Source organism: Bos indicus x Bos taurus, chromosome 17 (genome assembly GCF_003369695.1).
Source record: "Bos indicus x Bos taurus breed Angus x Brahman F1 hybrid chromosome 17, Bos_hybrid_MaternalHap_v2.0, whole genome shotgun sequence".
Classification (NCBI taxonomy): domain Eukaryota; kingdom Metazoa; phylum Chordata; class Mammalia; order Artiodactyla; family Bovidae; genus Bos; species Bos indicus x Bos taurus.
Window position 1 is genome coordinate 15,475,229 of NC_040092.1, and position 19,735 is coordinate 15,494,963.

Here is a 19,735-nt window from a genome sequence, read left to right on the forward strand (position 1 = left end):
TTTAGGGAGCAGAGAGAGAAACCTTTGGCTCGTCCCGTTCAGCTGGCTCATATGATTTCTGATTCACTGTAGCCAAAAGGATCAAAGTGCGGTTCTGCTCAGGCGGGGGAGGCAACCCCTGACGGGGGAGGAAACATGCATCATCACACCTGTTCCTCCCGACAGCACTAAATGGGCAGGTGCTTTCATGCCCGTTTCTTCAAAGACAGAGACTCTGATGGGGAAGGGGCTGAACCAGCTCTAGTACAGCCCAGTGGCCCTGCCAGGACTCACATCCCAGGCTCAGAACTCACACATGCTCCCACCTGTGCCAAAACCTGGCCAGGCTGGCTAGAAGAGGAAACCAGGAGCCCAGCCCCTTGTCAACTGTAGCCCGCGTGTTTTTTTAATCTCTACATCCCCATGTCGGGCACGTGGCAAAGGCTGAAATGATTATTTTGATCAAAGCAAGTCCTGCTGCTTCTCTTCGTGGCCACCCTGTTCAGTGCCTCCAGGAGGCTCCTTTATGGCCAGAGTTACCCCACGTCTGGCCCCCTGCTCTTGCCAGACGTCTCCCAAGGGAATGAGGCCACTGACTATTGAGCTCCTGCTGCATCTCCAATAGTTGTTATTTGGAGACTACATTTCAACATTCCTCCTTTACAGATCACTTTCTTCTCTTAAGGAGAAGGCAATGGCAACCCACTCCAGTACTCTTGCCTGGAAAATCCCATGGTTGGAGGAGCCTGGTAGGCTGCAGTCCATGGGGTCACTAAGAGTCGGACACGACTAAGTGACTTCACTTTTACTTTTCACTTTCATGCATTGGAGAAGGAAATGGCAACCCACTCCAGTGTTCTTGCTTGGAGAATCCCAGGGACGGAGGAGCCCGGTGGGCTGCCGTCTGTGGGGTCGCACAGAGTCGGACACGACTGAAGCGACTTAGCAGCAGCAGTAGCAGTTCTCTTAATTGGTCTTGCAGTGTGGCAAGGAGCTGGGGGGCGAGAGCTTCGGTAACAAGAGGGCTATAGGAAGGTTAGTGACTGCAAAGACCCCGTCTGAGCCGACTGGAGGCAGGCAGGAACCAGGAGCTGCTCCGATGCCCTGTAGCTCACACAAGGCCAGCTGGGACAAGGGACTAAAGTTCCCCTGGCTCTCAGCCTGCCCAGATGCTCTGTCTATAACACAGAATTAAGCCCACATTCTTCCATCCTGTACATGGGTCAGGCCTTTATCCTCTCCGGGACTCTATTTTTCCCCTATTTGAAAGTTCAGATGATTAGACTGAACTTCCTTCTTCCAGTTTGCACCTTAATGTAGATCTCCCCGCTCCCCCACTCCCTGGCTCAGCTAAAGGATGGTTGTCAGGCAGCGCCCCCTGGTGGCCATCAGGAGTCATCATGTACTAGCCCCGGTTGGATGGTGTCCAAGGTAATAAACACAGGGAGGAAAAATCATCCAAGTGTGTGCAGCCAGCCAGCGATTTGACCCCAACTTTTTCAAGCAAGGAGCCTAAGGTTTAAAGCATAACAGACAGCCTGCCACTTAGTACCCCCGCCTTCCGTGACAATGAAGGCAGAAGGTCTTTAGAAGTTAGAGCTAGAAAAACAAACTGTCGCTGTCACCGAGGGTGTCCTGGTATCTGATTACAGAGCTTGTCCGCCTCATTTCTCCTCCACAAAGTACCAGACGGAGAGGGGAAAAACAAAAGTGCTAAAGAAAGAAGATGATCAGATGATGGAGCTAAACTGAGCTCTGTTCCCAAGGACAGAGCTGACGTGGAGGGTGGACACATCAACAGGCCTGTGTCACTGGGGGAAGGGAGGCATTTCGGGTTTCCTTTTCCAAATTGAGAGGAGGCAGCTGGGAGACCTGGAGTGTGAGGCGCCCCCGCCTTCAGAATCCTATGGGGATGGTGTGACATGTTTGCCCAAAGAGACCCACAGACCCCCCTAAATGAGAGTGACCCTCCAGGGGCACAATCCAGGCGGCACTCGAGAGATGCAGTGTGATCCCCAGCCCCCCAAACCTCACATCTAGCAGGAAACAGACAGGAAACATCAGCATGCAGGACACTGCAATAAAAGCATGTGGGCTTTTTCATTTTGTTTTGTTTTTTTGGCCACAGCGCATGGCATGTCTGGAGAAGGAAATGGCAACCCACTCCAGTGTTCTTGCCTGGAGAATCCCAGGGACGGGGGAGCCTGGTGGGCTGCCATCTATGGGGTCACACAGAGTCGGACACGACTGAAGTGACTTAGCAGCAGCAGCAGCATGGCATGTGGGATCTTAGTTCCCCAACCAGGGGTCAAACCCACGGCCCCTGCAGTGGAAGCATGGAGTCTTAACCACTGGACCATGAGGGAAGTTCCCTGAAAGCATGTATTTTGACTGAGTCTGGCATAGGCCTGAGTGCAGGCTGTATCCTGTAGCAGCTGTGTGACCCTGAGCAAGCTATTCAACCTCTCTGGGCCTGTCCATCCTTCCTGCCCTTTCTTTTTTTTTTTTTAAATATGGAACGCTTCACGAATTTGCGTGTCATCCTTGCACAGGGGTCATGCTAATCTTCTCTGTATCGTTCCAATTTTAGTATATGTGCTGCCGAAGCGAGCACCCTTCCTGCCCTTTCTTCCTTCCTCTGAGCATTTAGAATGGTAAGTGCTCGATAAAGGACAGCTCTAGGTAATGCTGCGCAAACAGTAATGCACCCTCATGGCAGAGTTCTCCACCATCAATGTCCCATCAGATACACAGCATGTGTGTATTTGTTTTAAAGAACACTTAGTATCTCTTGCTTGGTCTTTTACAATAAGGGTTATTAGCAAACTTCCTCTGTAAAAGCCAGAAGGTAAATACTTTAGACTTTCTGGGCCAGATGGTCTCCATTCTGCCATTGCTGTGTGAGAATAGCTATAGACAACATAATATGTTGTCGATGAACATTTAACCCATCAATCTAAGAAAGAAATGGAAAATTTTATTTGAGTGAAATTATTGACAGTTTACACAATCCAGATCTAAGCATCATTGTGGCCTCTTAAGACCAAGAAGGAATGTTCTCTTTGTGTTGTCCTGTTGATGCTAGGAGAATATTGCTTTTTATGGTTGAACAGGTATTTCTGCCGATGGGGAAGGTTGCTCACTGCATAACGCAGAGAAGCAAAGCACAGTAGAGCTGAGAGGGGAGGTCACAGGGCACAGAAAACTTTTTTATGTTCAAATTTTTCTTATCTTGACATAAAATGTGAATTTTATTTTACAATGTAAAAAATGGGTATGGCAATGTTCCAATAAAACTTTATTTTTGAAAGCAGGCAGATAGCTGAATTTGGCCAGTGACCCCTGATTCAGAGTGAATTCTCTTTCATTGTCTGTCTGTCATCTCCACCACACAAGCCCTCAGTGATATAGGCAGAAAACATCTGTTTCTCACTTCTCTCTCCTGGAGCAAATCTAGAAATGCACCAACCTCTCCCTCCAAGAGCGTCATTTCCATGATTAAATTATGACTGCTCATGTATTTGTTCAGGGCTTCCCTGATAGCTCAGTTGGTAAACAATCCGCCTGCGATGCACTGCAGGAGTTGTCGGTTCGATTCCTGGGTCAGGAAGACCCCTGGAGAAGGGATGGGCTACCCACTCCAGTATTCTTGGGCTTCCCTTGTGGCTCAACTGGTAAAGAATCTGCCTGCAATGAGGGAGACCTGGGTTCTATCCCCAGGTTGGGAAGATCCCTTGGAGAAGGGAAAGGCTACACCCTCCAGTATTCTGGCCTAGAGAATTCCATGGACTGTATAGTCCATGGGGTCGCAGAGTCAGACATGACTGAGAGACTTACTTTCATGTATTTGTTAAATGCTTCAGTGGTACTTTTGCTACTGTGTTAAGTAATGTATAGGAAACAAAAGAAGCAAAAAAGAAAAGAGAAAAAAAAAATGAGCCTGTGGTCAGCCAAAGCTCAAATGCTGGTGCTCTGCAAGTCACTTCATGTAACCTTGGGTCAGTAGGTTCACCTCCCTGCTCCTTAGTCTTCTTATCTGAAAACTGGGGACTACAACATTCCCTATCTCATGGTCAAGTTCTGAAGATTAAGTGAAGTAATCCTTGAAATCAGCTTAGAACGATATCTGATACAGAGCATGTTTTTAATAACATCGCTATTTGTGATGGCTCCTGCTAATAAGGAATTTCTAATCTAAGAGACTTTTATATCAAAGCAACTACAAGAGGGATGTCTATGGCAGTCCAGTGGTTAAGACTTCGCCTTCCAATGCAGGGGGTTCAGGTTTGAGCCCTAGTTAGGGAGCTAAGATACCCTATACCTCACAGCCAGAAAAAAACAAAATACAAAACAGAAGCAATGTTGTAACAAATTCAATAAGGACTTTAAAAATGGTCCACATAAAAAAAAAATCTTAAAAAAAAAAAACTACAAGAGAACTGTGGGATCATCAACACAAAGTGAAGAAGGGGCAATCTAGGAGGCCTTCCCAGCAGTGGTGGCATATAAATTGCTTTTGGGGCATCATCAAGAATTGTCTAAGCTACAGGGAATTTTACTTCAGGAAATTGCAGCAGGAAGTTTTCCCTTTTGAACAGGTGCAAAGAAAGGGGTTAATCAACCAAGAAACTGTTGAAATAACAGAAGGGGTGGGTACAGAAAGAGCTAAACTGGGTTCAAGGAGGAATTTTTTCCTTTCTTCTTCTTTTTTTTTTTTTTGTTTAAATTACATAACTGCTTGTTCCTCACCCAGACAGATAGAAAAAGCAGACAAGCAGAAGAGAAATCACAATCACCCTAATCCAAAAACTGTGCTAAATACCCAAACGTATTTCCTTCCAGACATTATTCCTCCTATGAATCGTTTTTAAAATACTAACATGCAAATTATAGTCAAAACAAAGCCTTGTTTTTCCCTTCCCCAAACAATAGCTTGGATACTTCTATAAGTCAGTAAATAGAAAAATTATTTAAATAGTAAATAGTTTATTTACTATTAAACAATGGGGGTAAAAAAAACTACCTGAGTAAAAAGCGTGACTATTACAAACTAGAATCCTCTCGTAGTTTCCAGGAATGTGCTGTCACAACATTGGGACATTTTAGGGGGAGGGGAAAATAGCTTGGTTCCAAATAACATCATGACACCGTAACATCTTTCTCCATCATCCCTGCCCTTTCTACCTTCCTCCTGCACATTTACTGAACTTTTCAAACACATTCATATACCTGAGGATGCCTCCATGGCTGAAAAGGGCAGAAATAGTCACCAAGACAGACTTAACCCTGCCAGGAAAAGGGGGGAGTCTCCCCAGACTCTGAAGCAGATCTAGAGACTCCTGAGCTTTCCCAGCCATGCCCAGCTTGGGGCAACACCCCATTCTCCCCAGCTCCAGGATCCTACCTGGAGGGGAAACACGGCCACTGCCATCATCCCCACCCCACTCCTGACACCAGACAAGAGAAGGGGTTCTGCACTGAGAAGCAGGAAAGGGACATTGCTGTTCCAGTCCCAGCTCTGTGAGATCCTGGGTGGTTCAAAGTAACCTTCTCTTTTCCTCAGTGTTTCCATCTGTGGAATGGGTACTCATCCTGGTCTGTCTGCCTACCTACCACTCATCAGGTTGTGAGAATCGAAAGGAGCTATCTGTGTGTGGGTTCTTACTACAACTGAAGGTGCTCTGCAAACAGGCAATTTGGTAGTTACATATCATTCAGGGTTTATGTTCTTTCTTTTTATCTCTGTTCTGGCTTAAGCTGTTACATCCCTGCAACCCATTTCCCCCACCAAAGGCAGTCACTTCAGCAGAGCAAATGGAGGGAGACACATGAAGCTCTCAGAGGTAAGGGGAAAGCTGCCCTCACCTCTCTCCTAGAAGGGAGCCACAGCTTAGGAGTCAGATGGACCCAGGTTCCAACTCTGTTTTGTTTTTTTCTTGTTTGGCTGGTCTGGATTTAATGTTTATATAAAATAAATGTGGTTTGGGATTTCTGACTCATCAGATAAAATCTAGATATTAAAGCAATTCAGCCACTCAAAGAACCAACCATGAAGTCTGAAACACCAGTGTTTTCAGGGCATCAGGACTCGCAATCTCTACCTTCTTATATTCTATGAACTGATATGCTGTACTTTCTCTGGGGTACGCTCTTCCACTAAGCTGATTTGATTTTGTCTCTGGGAAACCCAAAGCCATGACTGTATTCCATGCCAGGATATGACACTGGAGCACGCTTAGTCGCTCAGTCATGTCCGACTCTTTGCGACCTCATCAACTATAGTCTGCCAGGCTCCTCTGTCCCTACTGGAGTGGGTTGCCATTTCCTTCTCCACAAACCCTGTTTCTGATACTCAGTTGCTGTGTGACTCTGAGCCTCAATGTTCTTACCAGAAAATAGAATCACGTAGACTTCACAAGATTGTGGAAATGATTAAGTAAGCTAAGGCTGCATGTCAGTTACCCAGAGCAGCTCTTGGCCCGGCAAGAATGCAGTATTTGCTGTAACCATTACCATGGACCGCCACTCATTCAGTCACTCAGTAACCCCTCCTGACACTCCGGTTCTGAGTCAGGCCCTGGGACAATTCCAGCACAGTGGTTCTCACAGAGCAGGCCCCAAACCAGGAGCAGCAGCATCCCCTGGGAAACTGTTAAAAAATGCAGGTTCCTGGGTGCTGCCCCAAATTGGCTGAACCAGGGACTCTGGGGGTAGAGCCTTCTGGGGGATTCTGATGCATATTCAGGTCTGAGAATCATTGTTCTAGTGAGAAGAGGTAGAGAAACAAACATTTAAGCAAAAAAATCGTTGTATTTATGATAGGGACCATGAAGAAATGAGTGAATAAGAGGGAGGTGGGACCAGGAGAAGGTGGCATTTGAGCTGAGACCCAAGGGACAAAGAATTAGCCAGACTAGGGTTAGTCTGACTAATTAGGCAGACTAGGGTAGTGCGTTTCAGGCAGAAAAAATGACCCGTGCAAAGGCCCTGAGGCAGGCCTTCCAAGAAAAAGCAAAGTCAGGGGAGGCGGGCGCGGTGGGCGGGTGAAGACATGGAGAGCCTGGGAGGAGGAGCTGTGATCTGATTACGGATGTGACCGTCCGTCTGGGCCTGACCTGGCTCGTCCAGTGCGGTGCATGTGGAACCACAATCCTCAGACAGCTCAGCCCCTGCAGACCGTACAGTACAAGTTCAGGGTCAGTTTTGTGCCCAGTTCTGCTCAGCACCTGCTGGTCGCAACCCCGGTGCTGATCAGAGGCGACAGCAGGGGGCCAGGCTCTCTTTGTTCTCATCTCAGAGGGCTGGTGGGGATGTCCACAAAAGCCAGAGCTGGTCCCTACAGGGGAAGCAACAAGTGGGCTCTACAGAGGGGCCAAAAGGCAGCCTTCAAGAAAGCAGGAGAGGAGGCTGGATCAGGAACGGCAGGTTAGGCCCCGGATGGGGTGCTGACCTGGGGCTCTGCTTCTCTGGTAGAGCCCTGACTGACACTCCCTCTGTGGCCACCCCATCAGAACCAGCCACCGAGTCACCGTCAGAGCACTCTCCTGTAATTCTCTGCATAAAACTGATCACCGTTTGTTACTTCTTTTGCTTATTGTTTCTCTCTATATAGTCTAGAGCAGAGCGTTCCAACAGAACTTTCTGTGATGATGGAAATGACCTAGAAGCCGGGGCTGTTCCCGTAGGGGAGCCGCTAGACACAGGTGGCGATGGATCACCTGAGGAGTGACTAGTGCCATGGAAGAAGTGACATTTTAATTTTATTTCATTTAATGAATATAACTTTAATTTGCCACGAGTCTCGTGGCTGCCATAATGGATGGCTCAGGTCTAGAACACAACAAAGCCCGTGGCAGCTGGCTCGCCATGCCCACTGCTGTGTCTCTAGTCCCCCGGTGTGACGTTCAATCGTAATTTGGGGGGTGAATGAATGAGCTGTGTCTGCATGAGGGTGATCATGTTAGGTTTTGGTCACCTGCATCAAGAGCCCTAACACAGGACCATGCTGTTTCCGGGATTCCTGATAACCCTCGAAACAAGACTCTGGAGAACGAACAGGGACTGGAACTCAGCAAACCTGGGGGGCTGCGGGAGGGGCGGCTCGTCCTGCGCCACCCAGCCCAGCCCTCCCAAAGTTAGAAGCAACTGAAACAATCGGGCAATCAAGACGGTGCCTATTCTTTGTTCCAGTGGAGGGAAGGCTCTAGTGGAAGGTGGGGTCCTGGTGGGCTTCATTCAATCCCCAAACTGCGGAGAAACCAGAGAGCATCTGAGGCTGTCCTACTTTGGGGCCACTTTGCCTCCTGTTTGTCTCCTGGCTGCCAGTTCTCTGACCCTCCACCAACCCCTAACCTTTATGGGAGGAGGAGCTGGGGTGGGTGCTCAAGAAAGCAAGCCCCCAGGACACCTGTCTGCCAGTGGCACCCCTGGGCTCCTCTGACACTCCCTAGCATCTCACTCCGAGCCACCCACCCAATCTGCAGCCAGTGTTTGTTTGAAAACTAGACAAGTGATCCAGGCATCTTCAACTCAAAACCCTGCCATGCAAGCTCCATGCCCTGGTCCACCGTGAGGGCTGGCCTGCCCTCTGTCTGACCCCAGCTCCAACCTCTCTCCCCAGCATTCCCAGTGAGCCGGCCCTACACTGGTCTCTCCACGCCTGGGATGCTCCATGCTCCCTTGTGGAAACAATGCACTTCCACATGATCCTACCATCCCAGAGTCATCAGGAGACCTCCTCCTTCTTCTCCTCCTCCTCCTCCTCTTGGTCTCAGCTCCACGCTGAAGTTCCAAGAGAGTCCTCAAGCCCTGGAACCCAGCACAGTATCAGATGTGTAGTGAGTGCTTGACACATGTACATGAGGGAGGGGTGAGGAAAAGGGAGAAAAGCAAGGTCTTCCTTTATCTTGAACCTGGTTTTTCCCTTAGGAAAGTGAAGACACAAGTGACCATGTATTATTAGGCTGAAAATAATCAAAAAGCCAAGAAACAGCATAGAGAGAAAGAGGAAGCCTCAGAAAAGAGAAAGAAAGCCACAGCAACAGCACTCTGATATCGGAGCCATGCCCCGACCAGGCTTTCCTCTGGTAAGGCGGTTGTGACTCAGGAAAGGAAAGTTCAGAAAGGAAGCCCGTGGTCTTTGCATCCAAGGTCTCAAGCCTTGGGCTGGAGGGAGTTGGGGGGCGGGGGGTGGGAAGAATGGCAAGAACATACTCTTCTAGCAGCGAAATCAGTTTCACCCTAGGACCTCAGGTCTGTAGTGACCACAGCAGCAGGGTATAGCTTGGAAATTTTTTTTAGCCAGGGAAAGGTGGGCCACCACAAGAGAACAATCAAGCCAGTGAAAAGTGGGAAATAGGTTCTAAAGAATCATCAAGGTTGAGGAAGACAGTGGCTCAGAGGGAAGAGAAATCAAAGAGAAACAAAGAATTAGAGAGTGGAGTTAGAAAACAGAAGCCCAGGGTCCCTTTGGAGGAAAAAAAGAGAGAGAGAGAATGGAAAGAGGTGGAGGAAAGTGAGCTGGAGGCAGAGAAAGGCTAGAGGCCCTAATGACAGTAATGGTGGTCATGATGCTGGCGATGATGGTGATCATGGGAACTGAAGCAGGAATGGTGGTGATGGTGGGTGTAGGATGGTGATAATTACTACAATAATAACAGTAAAAGCAACAATGTACTTAACCCAGACCAGGAACTGTGCCCTGCCTGATCATTTCCTGTAATCCACCCAAACAATCAGTGGGGTGGAAATGATCGTCATCTTCACTCTACTTACGAAACTAAGCTCAGAATCAGGAGGTACCGAACTCAAAGTCACCCAGCTGACAGGTCTGTCTGATGCCAGATTCCATACTCCAAGCAGACGACTGAGGACTGAGGAGACACTGGAAAGGAAAACACTGAAGGGAAGGGAGGCCTGCCTGATCACTCTTTTTAATATGACAGCTGTCCCCTGTTCCCAGAGGACACTACTGCTCCGCCTTCACCAGCTCAACTTTTCATTTTCTCCACAGCTCTTAGTCTAACACACTTTATAATATACATGCTTGCTGCTGCTGCTGCTAAGTCGCTTCAGTCGTGTCCGACTCTGTGCGACCCCATAGACGGCAGCCCACCAGGCTCCCCGGTCCCTGGGATTCTCCAGGCAAGAACACTGGAGTGGGTTGACATTTCCTTCTCCAATGCATGAAAGTGAAAAGTAAAAGTGAAGTCACTTAGTCGTGTCTGACTCTTAGTGACCCCATGGACTGCAGCCTACCAGGCTCCTCCAACCATGGGATTTTCCAGGCAAGAGTACTGGAGTGGGTTGCCATTGCCTTCTCCAATATATACATGCTTATTATGATATAATTTATTGCCTGTCTCCCCCCACTAGAATGTAAACTCCACGAACACATATATCTAAGCACGTGTTTTCAGAGGGTGCCTGGCATACTTGAAGCATTGATAAATTCTGTTAAATGAGCAAATGAATGCTTTCTGGTTTCAGGTCACAGCTGATATGATAAGGAAAGGTTAAGACACCCTGGCTCCGGGGTTCTTGGAGCTTGTTGAAGGGAGGATTGAGTATTCTTTGGTGTCAGACAAAAGCTGATCTAACGAACTGTGAGAAAAGATCAAAGGGTTAAGCTTTCCTATCTTTGGGGTTCCTTGGGAACCCGGAAATAAGAAGAGCCCCAGAACCCAAGGGGAAAACTAAGATTAGAGTTAACAACCCTAAAATCAAGCTGCCCCTATGCTCTGAGACAGAGGCAGAGATTACACTCATTCCTGGTCAGACAGAAAGCTCCCTTGTCTCGACAAGCTTGGTTTCCAGATGGGTTTCTCAACACAACTTTTATTCCTTCAGTCACTCAACAAACACACATTGAGTCCCCACTACACACCAGAATTTTAAATATCTGACTTCACTGACTGTTGGAGGCTCCAGCTTTCTGGCTGAGACGTCGGGATACCAAAGATGACGACCCTCAAGAAACAAGAATCTGGTGGGAAAGACTCACGTGTGTTTGTGTGTGTGTGTGTGTGTGTGTGTTTTCCTTTAGTTTTGGATACATTTTTGGTTAAGGTGAAGGGCGGGGGAAATGGCAGGAACCATCCAGCTCCCCAGAGAGTTTGAAGCCTCAAGGAATCAATGGTAATTTCTGAGAAGAGAACGTAAAGCAAGGATTGTTGAAGGGTGGCTCACTGCTTCCCCCTGGTGGAGATGAGTAGCAAGCACATCAGGTGGTCTTCCCAAACTTCCTTCACCACAGGCAGGTAACCGGGCCAGCTGCCAGCAACAGAGGGGTGAAGGGCACGCAGCCAGCCGCATCTGCTTCAGAGAGGCAACGGTCAGATGAGGGCGTGAGTCAAGGATACTGGAAGTCACTGTTAGACATGGTCAGCCGGTGGCAGAAGTATTCAGTCATCCATTCATTCAATAAGGTGCGGAAGCTTAGAGGCAGGAGCTGGCTGTGAGGATAAGCAGGGATTCATCAGGAGGACAAAGGGGAATGGAATTCTAGCCAGAGGAGTGGGTTTCGAGATGGGAAATCCATGTCTGATCTAGGAAACCCTAAGTAACTAATAGATGAATTGGGTATTTAGTGTTCTTGCCTGGAGAATCCCAGGGACGGGGGAGCCTGGTGGGCTGCCGTCTATGGTGTCGCACAGAGTCGGACACAACTGAAGAGACTTAGCAGCAGCAGCAGCAGCAGCAGCAGGACTTGGGGGGTGGGGGAGGAAATGTGAACAGTGGGCCTCCAGAAGAGAGCGGGAATCTGAGGAGACTGGCATCTATAAGAGAGCCTGTATGTGCAGGTACTGGGGAGTTTTCCTGTGCTACATGAGGGTGGAAGGTGTATTGAGATATTTACTGAGTCCCTCCTATGGGCTAGCTATATAGCTAGGAATAAAATGGTGAACAAAAACAGGTACGACCCCTGTTCTCTCGCAGCTTTAAGTCTACTAAGGAAGAGAGGCATCCATTTAGGAAAAAAACACTCTTTAAAAAAGTTTAAATTAAAATGTGAAAGGTGGCACCATAACATCGACGAAGGGCAGAAGTAAAGTATAATACTGATATTAAGGAGACTCAGGGACTTCCTCAGCGCTCCGGGGGTTAAGACTCTGCCTTCCAATGCAGCAGGCATGGGTTCCATCCTTGGTGGCGTAACTAAGATCCCACGTGCCACAAGGTGCAGCAAGAGAGAGAGAGACTCAGAGCTGAGTGGACAGCGCTTTACTGCACTGAGGTTCTCCCCAGGCTGACCTTGGTGCTGGAAGAATCTGGGCATGAGCACAGCCCTTAGAGGACCCAGTGGCTCAAAGGGTGGCATCAGAGGTAGGGCATCGTTGAAGGAACCTTAGCTGCCTGGGAAGGGTTGGTGGAGGCAGGAGGATCAATAAGATCAATATTTTTTCGAACTGTGGCTTAAAGTCCAAAGTGGGGTGTGAGATCAAAGTGGTGGGTCATCACCAGCATTCAGTAAATGATATGGAATACACCAGAAAAGAGCGTGTAAAATACCATGCACAGTACCATGCACGAATGAGTACTATTTCATGAAACTCCGTTTACTTGTGTATGTGAATGTGTACGTGTGTCTTTGTGTATTTGCGTAAAGGGTTGCAACATAAGTCATATTTGTTCCTGTGCATCTTGATCAAAAAATTTTGGAAAACACCAGATTAGAGGCCTTCTCAAGTCTCAGCCAGCCAGGATGTAACAGAGGGTGATGGTCCATCCCATGGCAAAGTGACATAAACCCCTTTCTCAGGAGAAACTGGGGTCCAGCTCACTTATAAGGACCTTTTCAAACTCAGCAGCACAGTTCTGAAGAGAAAATATTAACTCTGAAAAACAATTAAGAACCTAACCTCAAATGCTCACTCTCATACATTGTAGGGGGGCAGGGGTGGGAGAGAAGCAAAAATTGGCACAAATTTTGGGGAGGTCATGTGGCAAGGTTCACCAGAAGTTTTAAAATATGTACATACTTTGCTGGAGCCCCACTCGTATGAATTCACACTACAGGGATCACCAAGGATGTACCTAAAGTTAACACTCAAAACTGTTCACTGCAGCAATGCTTATCTAGGAGAAAAAAACAGACACAACATACATTTCTAGAACTAGGAGGTGGGTGAAATGAACGGTGGCAGAATTCAGGCATTAAAAATGAGCAGCAAATGCATTATTGACAGAGGAAGATGTTTGTGATATAATGCTGCAATTAGGTGCAATTTTTTAAGGGTGAGAAAACTGCCAGCTGCTTCTCACAGCAGGGGGAGAGAAGTCACCTTGAAGCAGGTTTTGTCTGCGCTGAGTGCCTTTCTTAACTATGCAAATATTAGGTGAGTCAATAGCATTGTGCTAGAGTGAAGAATAACATGACCTTTATAGTTAGTCAACCAGGGATAATTGTGCACCCTCCCTGGAACATTTAGAAACATCTAGAGAGGTTTCTGTTTGTCGTGACAGGGGGTGTTACTGGTGTCTAGTGGACAGAGGCCAGGAATGCCACCAAATATCCTTCAAGGCAAGACAGCCTCCAACTCAGGGCTACCTGATGATGACTGTAGCCATCGTTAGAATCCACTAGCAAGAAAGAACACAAAAAGGCATCTGTGGGGGAGCTGGCCCAATGACCTGTTTCAAATATGTTCTATTCTGTCCACTTCCATATACCGAGCCATGCTGGCACGTATAGTCATTCCATAAATACTCGTTAAATGTTGCATGTTGAATCCATCGAGGGCACCTATGAACATCCACCTGACTGTGCCAGACTAGTGCCCAGCAGTGACCCCTTGTGGCAGGAACTGAAACAACAGCGCAGGTGGACCAATAATGCTTTTCTTTGGTTGATGTTTGCAGAGCTGATCTCTTAGGACTGAAAAGGCCCCGGAAATTGTGGGAAAATCATGAGACTAGAGGAAAGCCGGAAGTCTCAGTCAGGACGATTTTTGGTGTCTTGTTAATCAGGGCAAACAGAGATTTGAGCAATTAATGAGAAATAGCAAAGGAAGATGACAATATATTTGGACCTCAAACTGATAAAACAAGTGAGAGCTTATTTTGCTGGGTGAAAAGAGTAGGTTTCAAAGTCATATGTATGGCTAGCCCTAGTTTTATGGTTTTATCACTGACCATTTAAAGACACTGCATCCATACCCATTTGTCAGGAAGAATCACACCAAAAACCATACCAAAACGGTAACAGTAGAGGGTGGGGACTTGGGGCTGTTATTTTATCTATTTTTTTCAACTTATTTTCAATGAATTTATATTATTTATGTAAGAAAATAAGTTAGGTGCTGAGCCTAAATACAAAGGCACGTCATAATGTCTAAAGTAAAAAGACCCCTCGACTTTCACACACGTCCAATTTCCGTATCTGGACCTTAATTATCCAGAACCAAATGCCGTACGACCTCAGAAGAGTGGGCAAGAGCAGCTGCCCTGACCACTTCTGGCTCCGAACCCCAGGCCCCTTTCCTCTGCTCATGAGCGGCACACAGCATCCAGAACCGACTCCGCCTCAACCCGGCCTGCAGGTGCGGGAACAGGAACCCGAGGGAACGCCGGCGCACATTGGGGACCAGCGTCCATCCCCATGGGTCTGCTCACCTGACATATGGACGTTCCGGAGGCAGGAGAGGGAGGCATTGAGGCGGGCACACTCCTCCCGGTTGGCCCCGTATTTCTCCACGGTCTCACACACCTGCTCATCTGTCATCTCCAAGAGGTCCTCCAGACTCAGCTGGCCCGGGGTGATCTCCTAGAGGAGGGAAAAGACAGAAGGGTAACAGACCCGAAGCGCCCTGAGAGGAGGCCTCCATGCCGCCCTCTAGTGGTACCTAGCGGAACGCCAGGCTCTGGGTGGACGTCTGCTTGGGATTGCTGTCTTGGAGTCAGACAGGCCTGGATCTAAATCTCAGCCTTGCCACTCGGTAGCTAGATGACCCTGGGCAAATAACTTAACCTCTCTGAGCCTCACTTTGCTCACCCGTAAAATGGGAATCTTAAGCTCACGAGCTTTGTAAGGTAGCACATATGCTCATATGCTATGTATCCACACCGTTAGAGAGCTCTGTAAATGGTGGCCGTTAATTATCTGTCTGTCTTCCCATGTAGCTCCTAAACTCCTTATGGGCAAGGCTCCAGTCTACTCATCTTGGAGGGTTCTCCATGCCTCCTGCCCAGCTTGGACTGCACTGACTTGCTACAAATCCAGGGTAACCTCAGAGCAGAGCAAACCGGACAGCCCCAGTCTCCTGATGGCTGGTCTCCATTCCCTGCTTCTTTTTTTCCAAGCCACACACATTCTAGGGTTCAGATTGGGGGTTCAGGAGCCCTAAGGGGAAATGGGGGCTGGAACCCTGTGGGTGGTTCAGTGCTGTCAGTGAAACAGGGTTTGTGTCTGAGCCCGACTAGAGGCATGATTTTGCAACCTAAGACAAAGTGGAGCATTGCATGGAGTGGGGGGAAAGGACACCTCTGAAGACATGGGCTGGGAAAAGAAATGGAAGATTCCCGAATATAAATGTGTGGGTCAGATGTCCCTTCACCACTGTCAGCAACCACTCCCCTCCCCCAAACCGTGTGTCTCTATACAGAGCGGACACACCTCGAAATTTGTCAATTTCTATGTTTATGTATTCACAAAAACTAGACTTCACATTATAGCACTTAATGATAACCAATGTTTTTACGTATTATTTTTATTTAAAAAAAAAGAGTTTTAGATATCAAAGGATGGCGATTCTGAAGCACTACCGTGGAGTAGTTCTGCCCTCTTGTGGCCATATCTATGTATTACAACAGAAAGATGAAAACCGCATCGGCACAAAAAATTCTATTTAAAGAAAAAAAAGCTGCCAGGCAAAAGCTGAAACCCAGTCAGTGCCTTTCCAACTCACTAGGTCAGGGGTGGAGAGAACAGTAGTGAGTCACATAGGAGCTTTCTTAAATAGGGACTGTTACAGGGGTAGCGCCACTTTAAGAAAAGTGATGGACCAGGATCTGGAATTACTGATGTAAAACGAGATACATTTAGAAGGGATGATTCACAACATAAAAGAATTCTCCACTTTGCTGCAAGAGTCACTTGCGTGTTTTAATCTTATTATGTATCCTCCAAAATACTCAATTTACACTAAGGTTTATAGTTCACATCCACACATCACAAAAGGAAAAATGACAGAAAAAAAATGCAGAAGGCGTTAACATGCTTGAGCCAAAAGAGGAGAAGCATTTCTGTTGGATATAATAATAATAAATGAAATAGATGTAACAGCACTTTAAGTGCTTTTCGTGGATTTTCTTTCAAGGTCACAAAGACCACATAAAGCAGGTACTTCTACCATCATCACCAGTCTGTACATAGGAGACTAGAATTCAGAAAAGTTAGACCACTACCCAGGGTCACACGGTGAGTAAGTTTGAACCCAGGCCGTCTCTCCTGGGAGCTTTCTGTAAAGTGCCTGTTCCTCCGCAGAAGGTGGCCCTCTTGTGGACATATGCGGGAGTTGCAGAGAGAGAGCTGGAAACCCAGCTCTGTCCACACCGCCTGGTGGATGGCCTTGGACTTCGTTTATTCCAAAAAACTAAGGTGAGAGCCTGAGCTCAAGCACCTGCAGCCCAGGTAAACGTAAATGAGCAAAGCTGCAAACTCGCCTGAGGTTTCCTAAGGGGCAGACTGACACCAGACAAATACAGTTCTGTGTGTCAGCAATTCCGATTTTTCAAGAGAAGTCGAAGACCTGGGTTTTTAATGCAAACTCTTTCAACTTTTACATATGGGCTCAAAAATAATTTTTCAGACAAAAATATCTGTGCATCAGATACAAGATAAGACAGAGGGCCTCTAGTTTTCAACCCCTGAAGATTAGTCTCCGTCTTACTCGCCTCACTTGATAAATGGTCCCAAAAGCCTCTGAAAAGTTATACAGGGTCAAGCAAATAAAATGTACTGCTTGAACTTTTATGAGACCTTTCATTTGAAGGATATTCACAAGAAACCACCATCCTGGGAACAACACCAAGAAACACGAACGCATATGCCATCTGGTTCGCAGGCGCAAGATGGGGTCGGGGGGATGGAGGGGACGGGGAAACGTGGGAGGGTCCTGCGTCCCCAGTTCAGGACTGTTAGATGCGGTGGGTTCAGGCAAGATTACATTGAGGACGAGGTCTAAAAAAGACAAAAGGCAGAAGAGGATGTTTCAGGCCTCTCCGAGAAGAAAGCAGGGAGTGCCTTGAGAAAGGGCACTTGGCCCTGCAGGCAAGGGGCACACCCAGCACCCCCTCTCCCCAGCCCAGAAAGGCCCCCACATCAGGAAAACAAGGAGAAAGCACCGTGCTTCCCACCTCACCCTCTGGAGTCTGTCTGAGCTGGCTTTTCCTGCTAGCCCCTCCCACTCACTAGCAGGGCAAGTCCCTCCATCTCCCAGCCTCAGTTCCTTGCTCTGGACAATGGGGTAACCGTCAGACCAACCTCAAAGGTCATCGTGAGGGTCTGAACACTCTCCAGAGCTGAGATCCTGCATGTAAAGCCCTCAACACTATGCCTGGCCCTGAAGATTCAATGAATGTAGAAAGGTTCCACGCAGTCAGTGATAACAGTGGGGACCCAAGATCCCGGAGGGTAAGGAAATCTCACCACCCTTGAAACCTTAAGGATGTGGCCCACCCTGGAGGGTGGACATAAGACAACCGGTGTTTTGGTTTTGTCACTGGAAAACCCATTACTTCCTAAGTTTTCAACAACAGCAATGGCAATAATAATAATAATAATAGTAAGTTGACATTTCCTGGGTACAATTAGGTCTCAGACTATGGTCTGAACAGTTTACACAGATTATCTCATTTTATCACACCAGCTACTTAAGAAGAGGAGACAATCATTACCCCATTTAACAGAAGAGAAAACTAATGTCTTAAGACCGTGCTGCCTGGTACAGTGGCCACTGGCCTCATTAATGAACATTAAATACAATTAAAAATTCAGTTCCTGTCACGTGCACTGAGCACAGTTCCAGTGCTCAGGAGCTTAAATCTGGCTGGTGGCCACTGCATCAGGCAGCATGGATTTGAAATATTTCCATCATAGTGGAACATTCTGCTGGACAGCACCAATCTAAGAGGTAAAATGATTTGACCCAAGTCACCAAGCGAGTCCTTAAGTGGCAGAGTTGAAAGAGGGTCTACCTGACTCTAGAACCACACCCTTTCTTTTTTTGGGTACACTGTGTGGCACGTGGGCGCTTAGTTTCCTGACCAGGGATCGAACCTGTGCCCTCTGCTGTGGAAGCATGGATCCCTAACCACTGAACCACCAAGGAAGTCCCTAGGAACACCCTCTTACTGACTTCATTCATTCAGAGCATCAGAGATGCTCTGTATTTTCATCCCACACATATTCAAGTCCTACTATGTGCCAGACACAGCCAAAACCCCACTGCCTGAGGGGGCTGGCTACCAGCCGGTAAGGGGCATGGGGCAGGGGTCGCCTCCGGTCACCTCAAGGACTTCTTTCCGTACATCGACGATCCGGAACCAGTGCCGGAGCTGGGGGAAGCCGTCCAGCTCAGCGTTGCGTTCCTGCAGGGCGACCTTCTTTTTGCAGGACAGCTGCCGGCTGAAGTACTTCACCAGCTTGCTCTGCAGAGAGACACAGAGAACAGAGGACACGTCTCAGTATTGCCACAGGAGGACAGGCAAGTACCTCCCCAGCGTTCCCTCCCACCCCAACTCCATCCAACTCTATTTTAAAGACCCATTCAACTGCAGTGAGACCCAGTTTCCACTCATGACCCAACTGTGTTGGCGAAGATGGGCACACAGGCAGGTTCCAATATTTTGCCGGGGAGCGAGGCGTGTAAAGTTCCAGCGTAGTGGGGATGTGGGACTTGGGCTATATCCATCCATGTCTCCACTGCACAAAGGTCTCCTTTGACCTTCACAGTTGCACTTCTAGGAACTTCTCTCTCAGACCCCCCCCATCCTATGGCAAATGACTGGAAAAGGATATTTCCTACACATCTGTTTGCAATGGTGAAAGATTGCAAACACGCCAAGGGGCCATATGTAGGATACTCTTCATAAATGAGGATACAGGCCCACAAGGAGCTCCATGCAGCTCTAGAATAAAGCAAGGAAGCGTGCTATTGTACTGAGACAAGATGCGCTGATAAATAAAAAAAAAATACTCTCTCATTCATGTGGGAAATTTTACATGTGTAGATCTTTGTAAATGCAGACACTCTCTGGAAGGATCTCTAATCTTCCAGGGAAGGGAAGAGGGAGGGTGGGTAGCAGACGTGAGAGGAACCTTTGTTTAACTCACTGTGTATTATTTCAATCTTAAGACACATGCAGATATTCACAAATTAACAAATACTTTTAAAATGAGATGGACCCCGGTACTTCCCTGGTGGTTCAGTGGTTAAGACTCCATGATTCCACTGTAGAGGGACCCGGGTTCCATCCCTGGTTGGGGAACTAAAATCCTGCATGCCCCTCGGTGCAACCAAAAAAATAAATTTTAAAAATAAAATGAGATGGACCTGAACTCATGCTTCTAGAGGGATGCCATGACTTGAAAAAGGCAAGTTTTTTTACTGCCTATTTTGTAAAATCTAACAACATTAACAAAAGAAAGGCAATAGGCATGTATGAGCAGAGAATAAAGTGTGCAAGACACACCCCCCAGCCTGCTAAGTTGAGATGGGGAGGTCCTATAGATGGGGTGACAAAAAATGGCTTTGCA

The 19,735-nt window shown here is 47.5% G+C and overlaps 1 protein-coding gene and 1 non-coding gene across 4 annotated transcripts in view; both read right to left on the bottom strand.

Moving 5' to 3' along the window:
• The window catches only part of KSR2 (kinase suppressor of ras 2), a 438,490-nt gene that overhangs the window by 331,703 nt on the left and 87,052 nt on the right, over window positions 1-19,735 (bottom strand). For all 3 annotated transcript variants that reach the window (XM_027566717.1, XM_027566715.1, XM_027566716.1), the window contains exons 2-3: window positions 18,487-18,627; window positions 14,593-14,743 (exon numbers count right to left, since the gene is read on the bottom strand). In XM_027566717.1, coding sequence (XP_027422518.1) covers window positions 14,593-14,743; window positions 18,487-18,627 — 292 coding nt within the window. The remainder of the gene's footprint in view (window positions 1-14,592; window positions 14,744-18,486; window positions 18,628-19,735) is intronic.
• LOC113875190 lies at window positions 2,487-2,593 on the bottom strand. Its single transcript, XR_003506191.1, has one exon. It is a non-coding gene; the product is annotated as a U6 spliceosomal RNA (small nuclear RNA).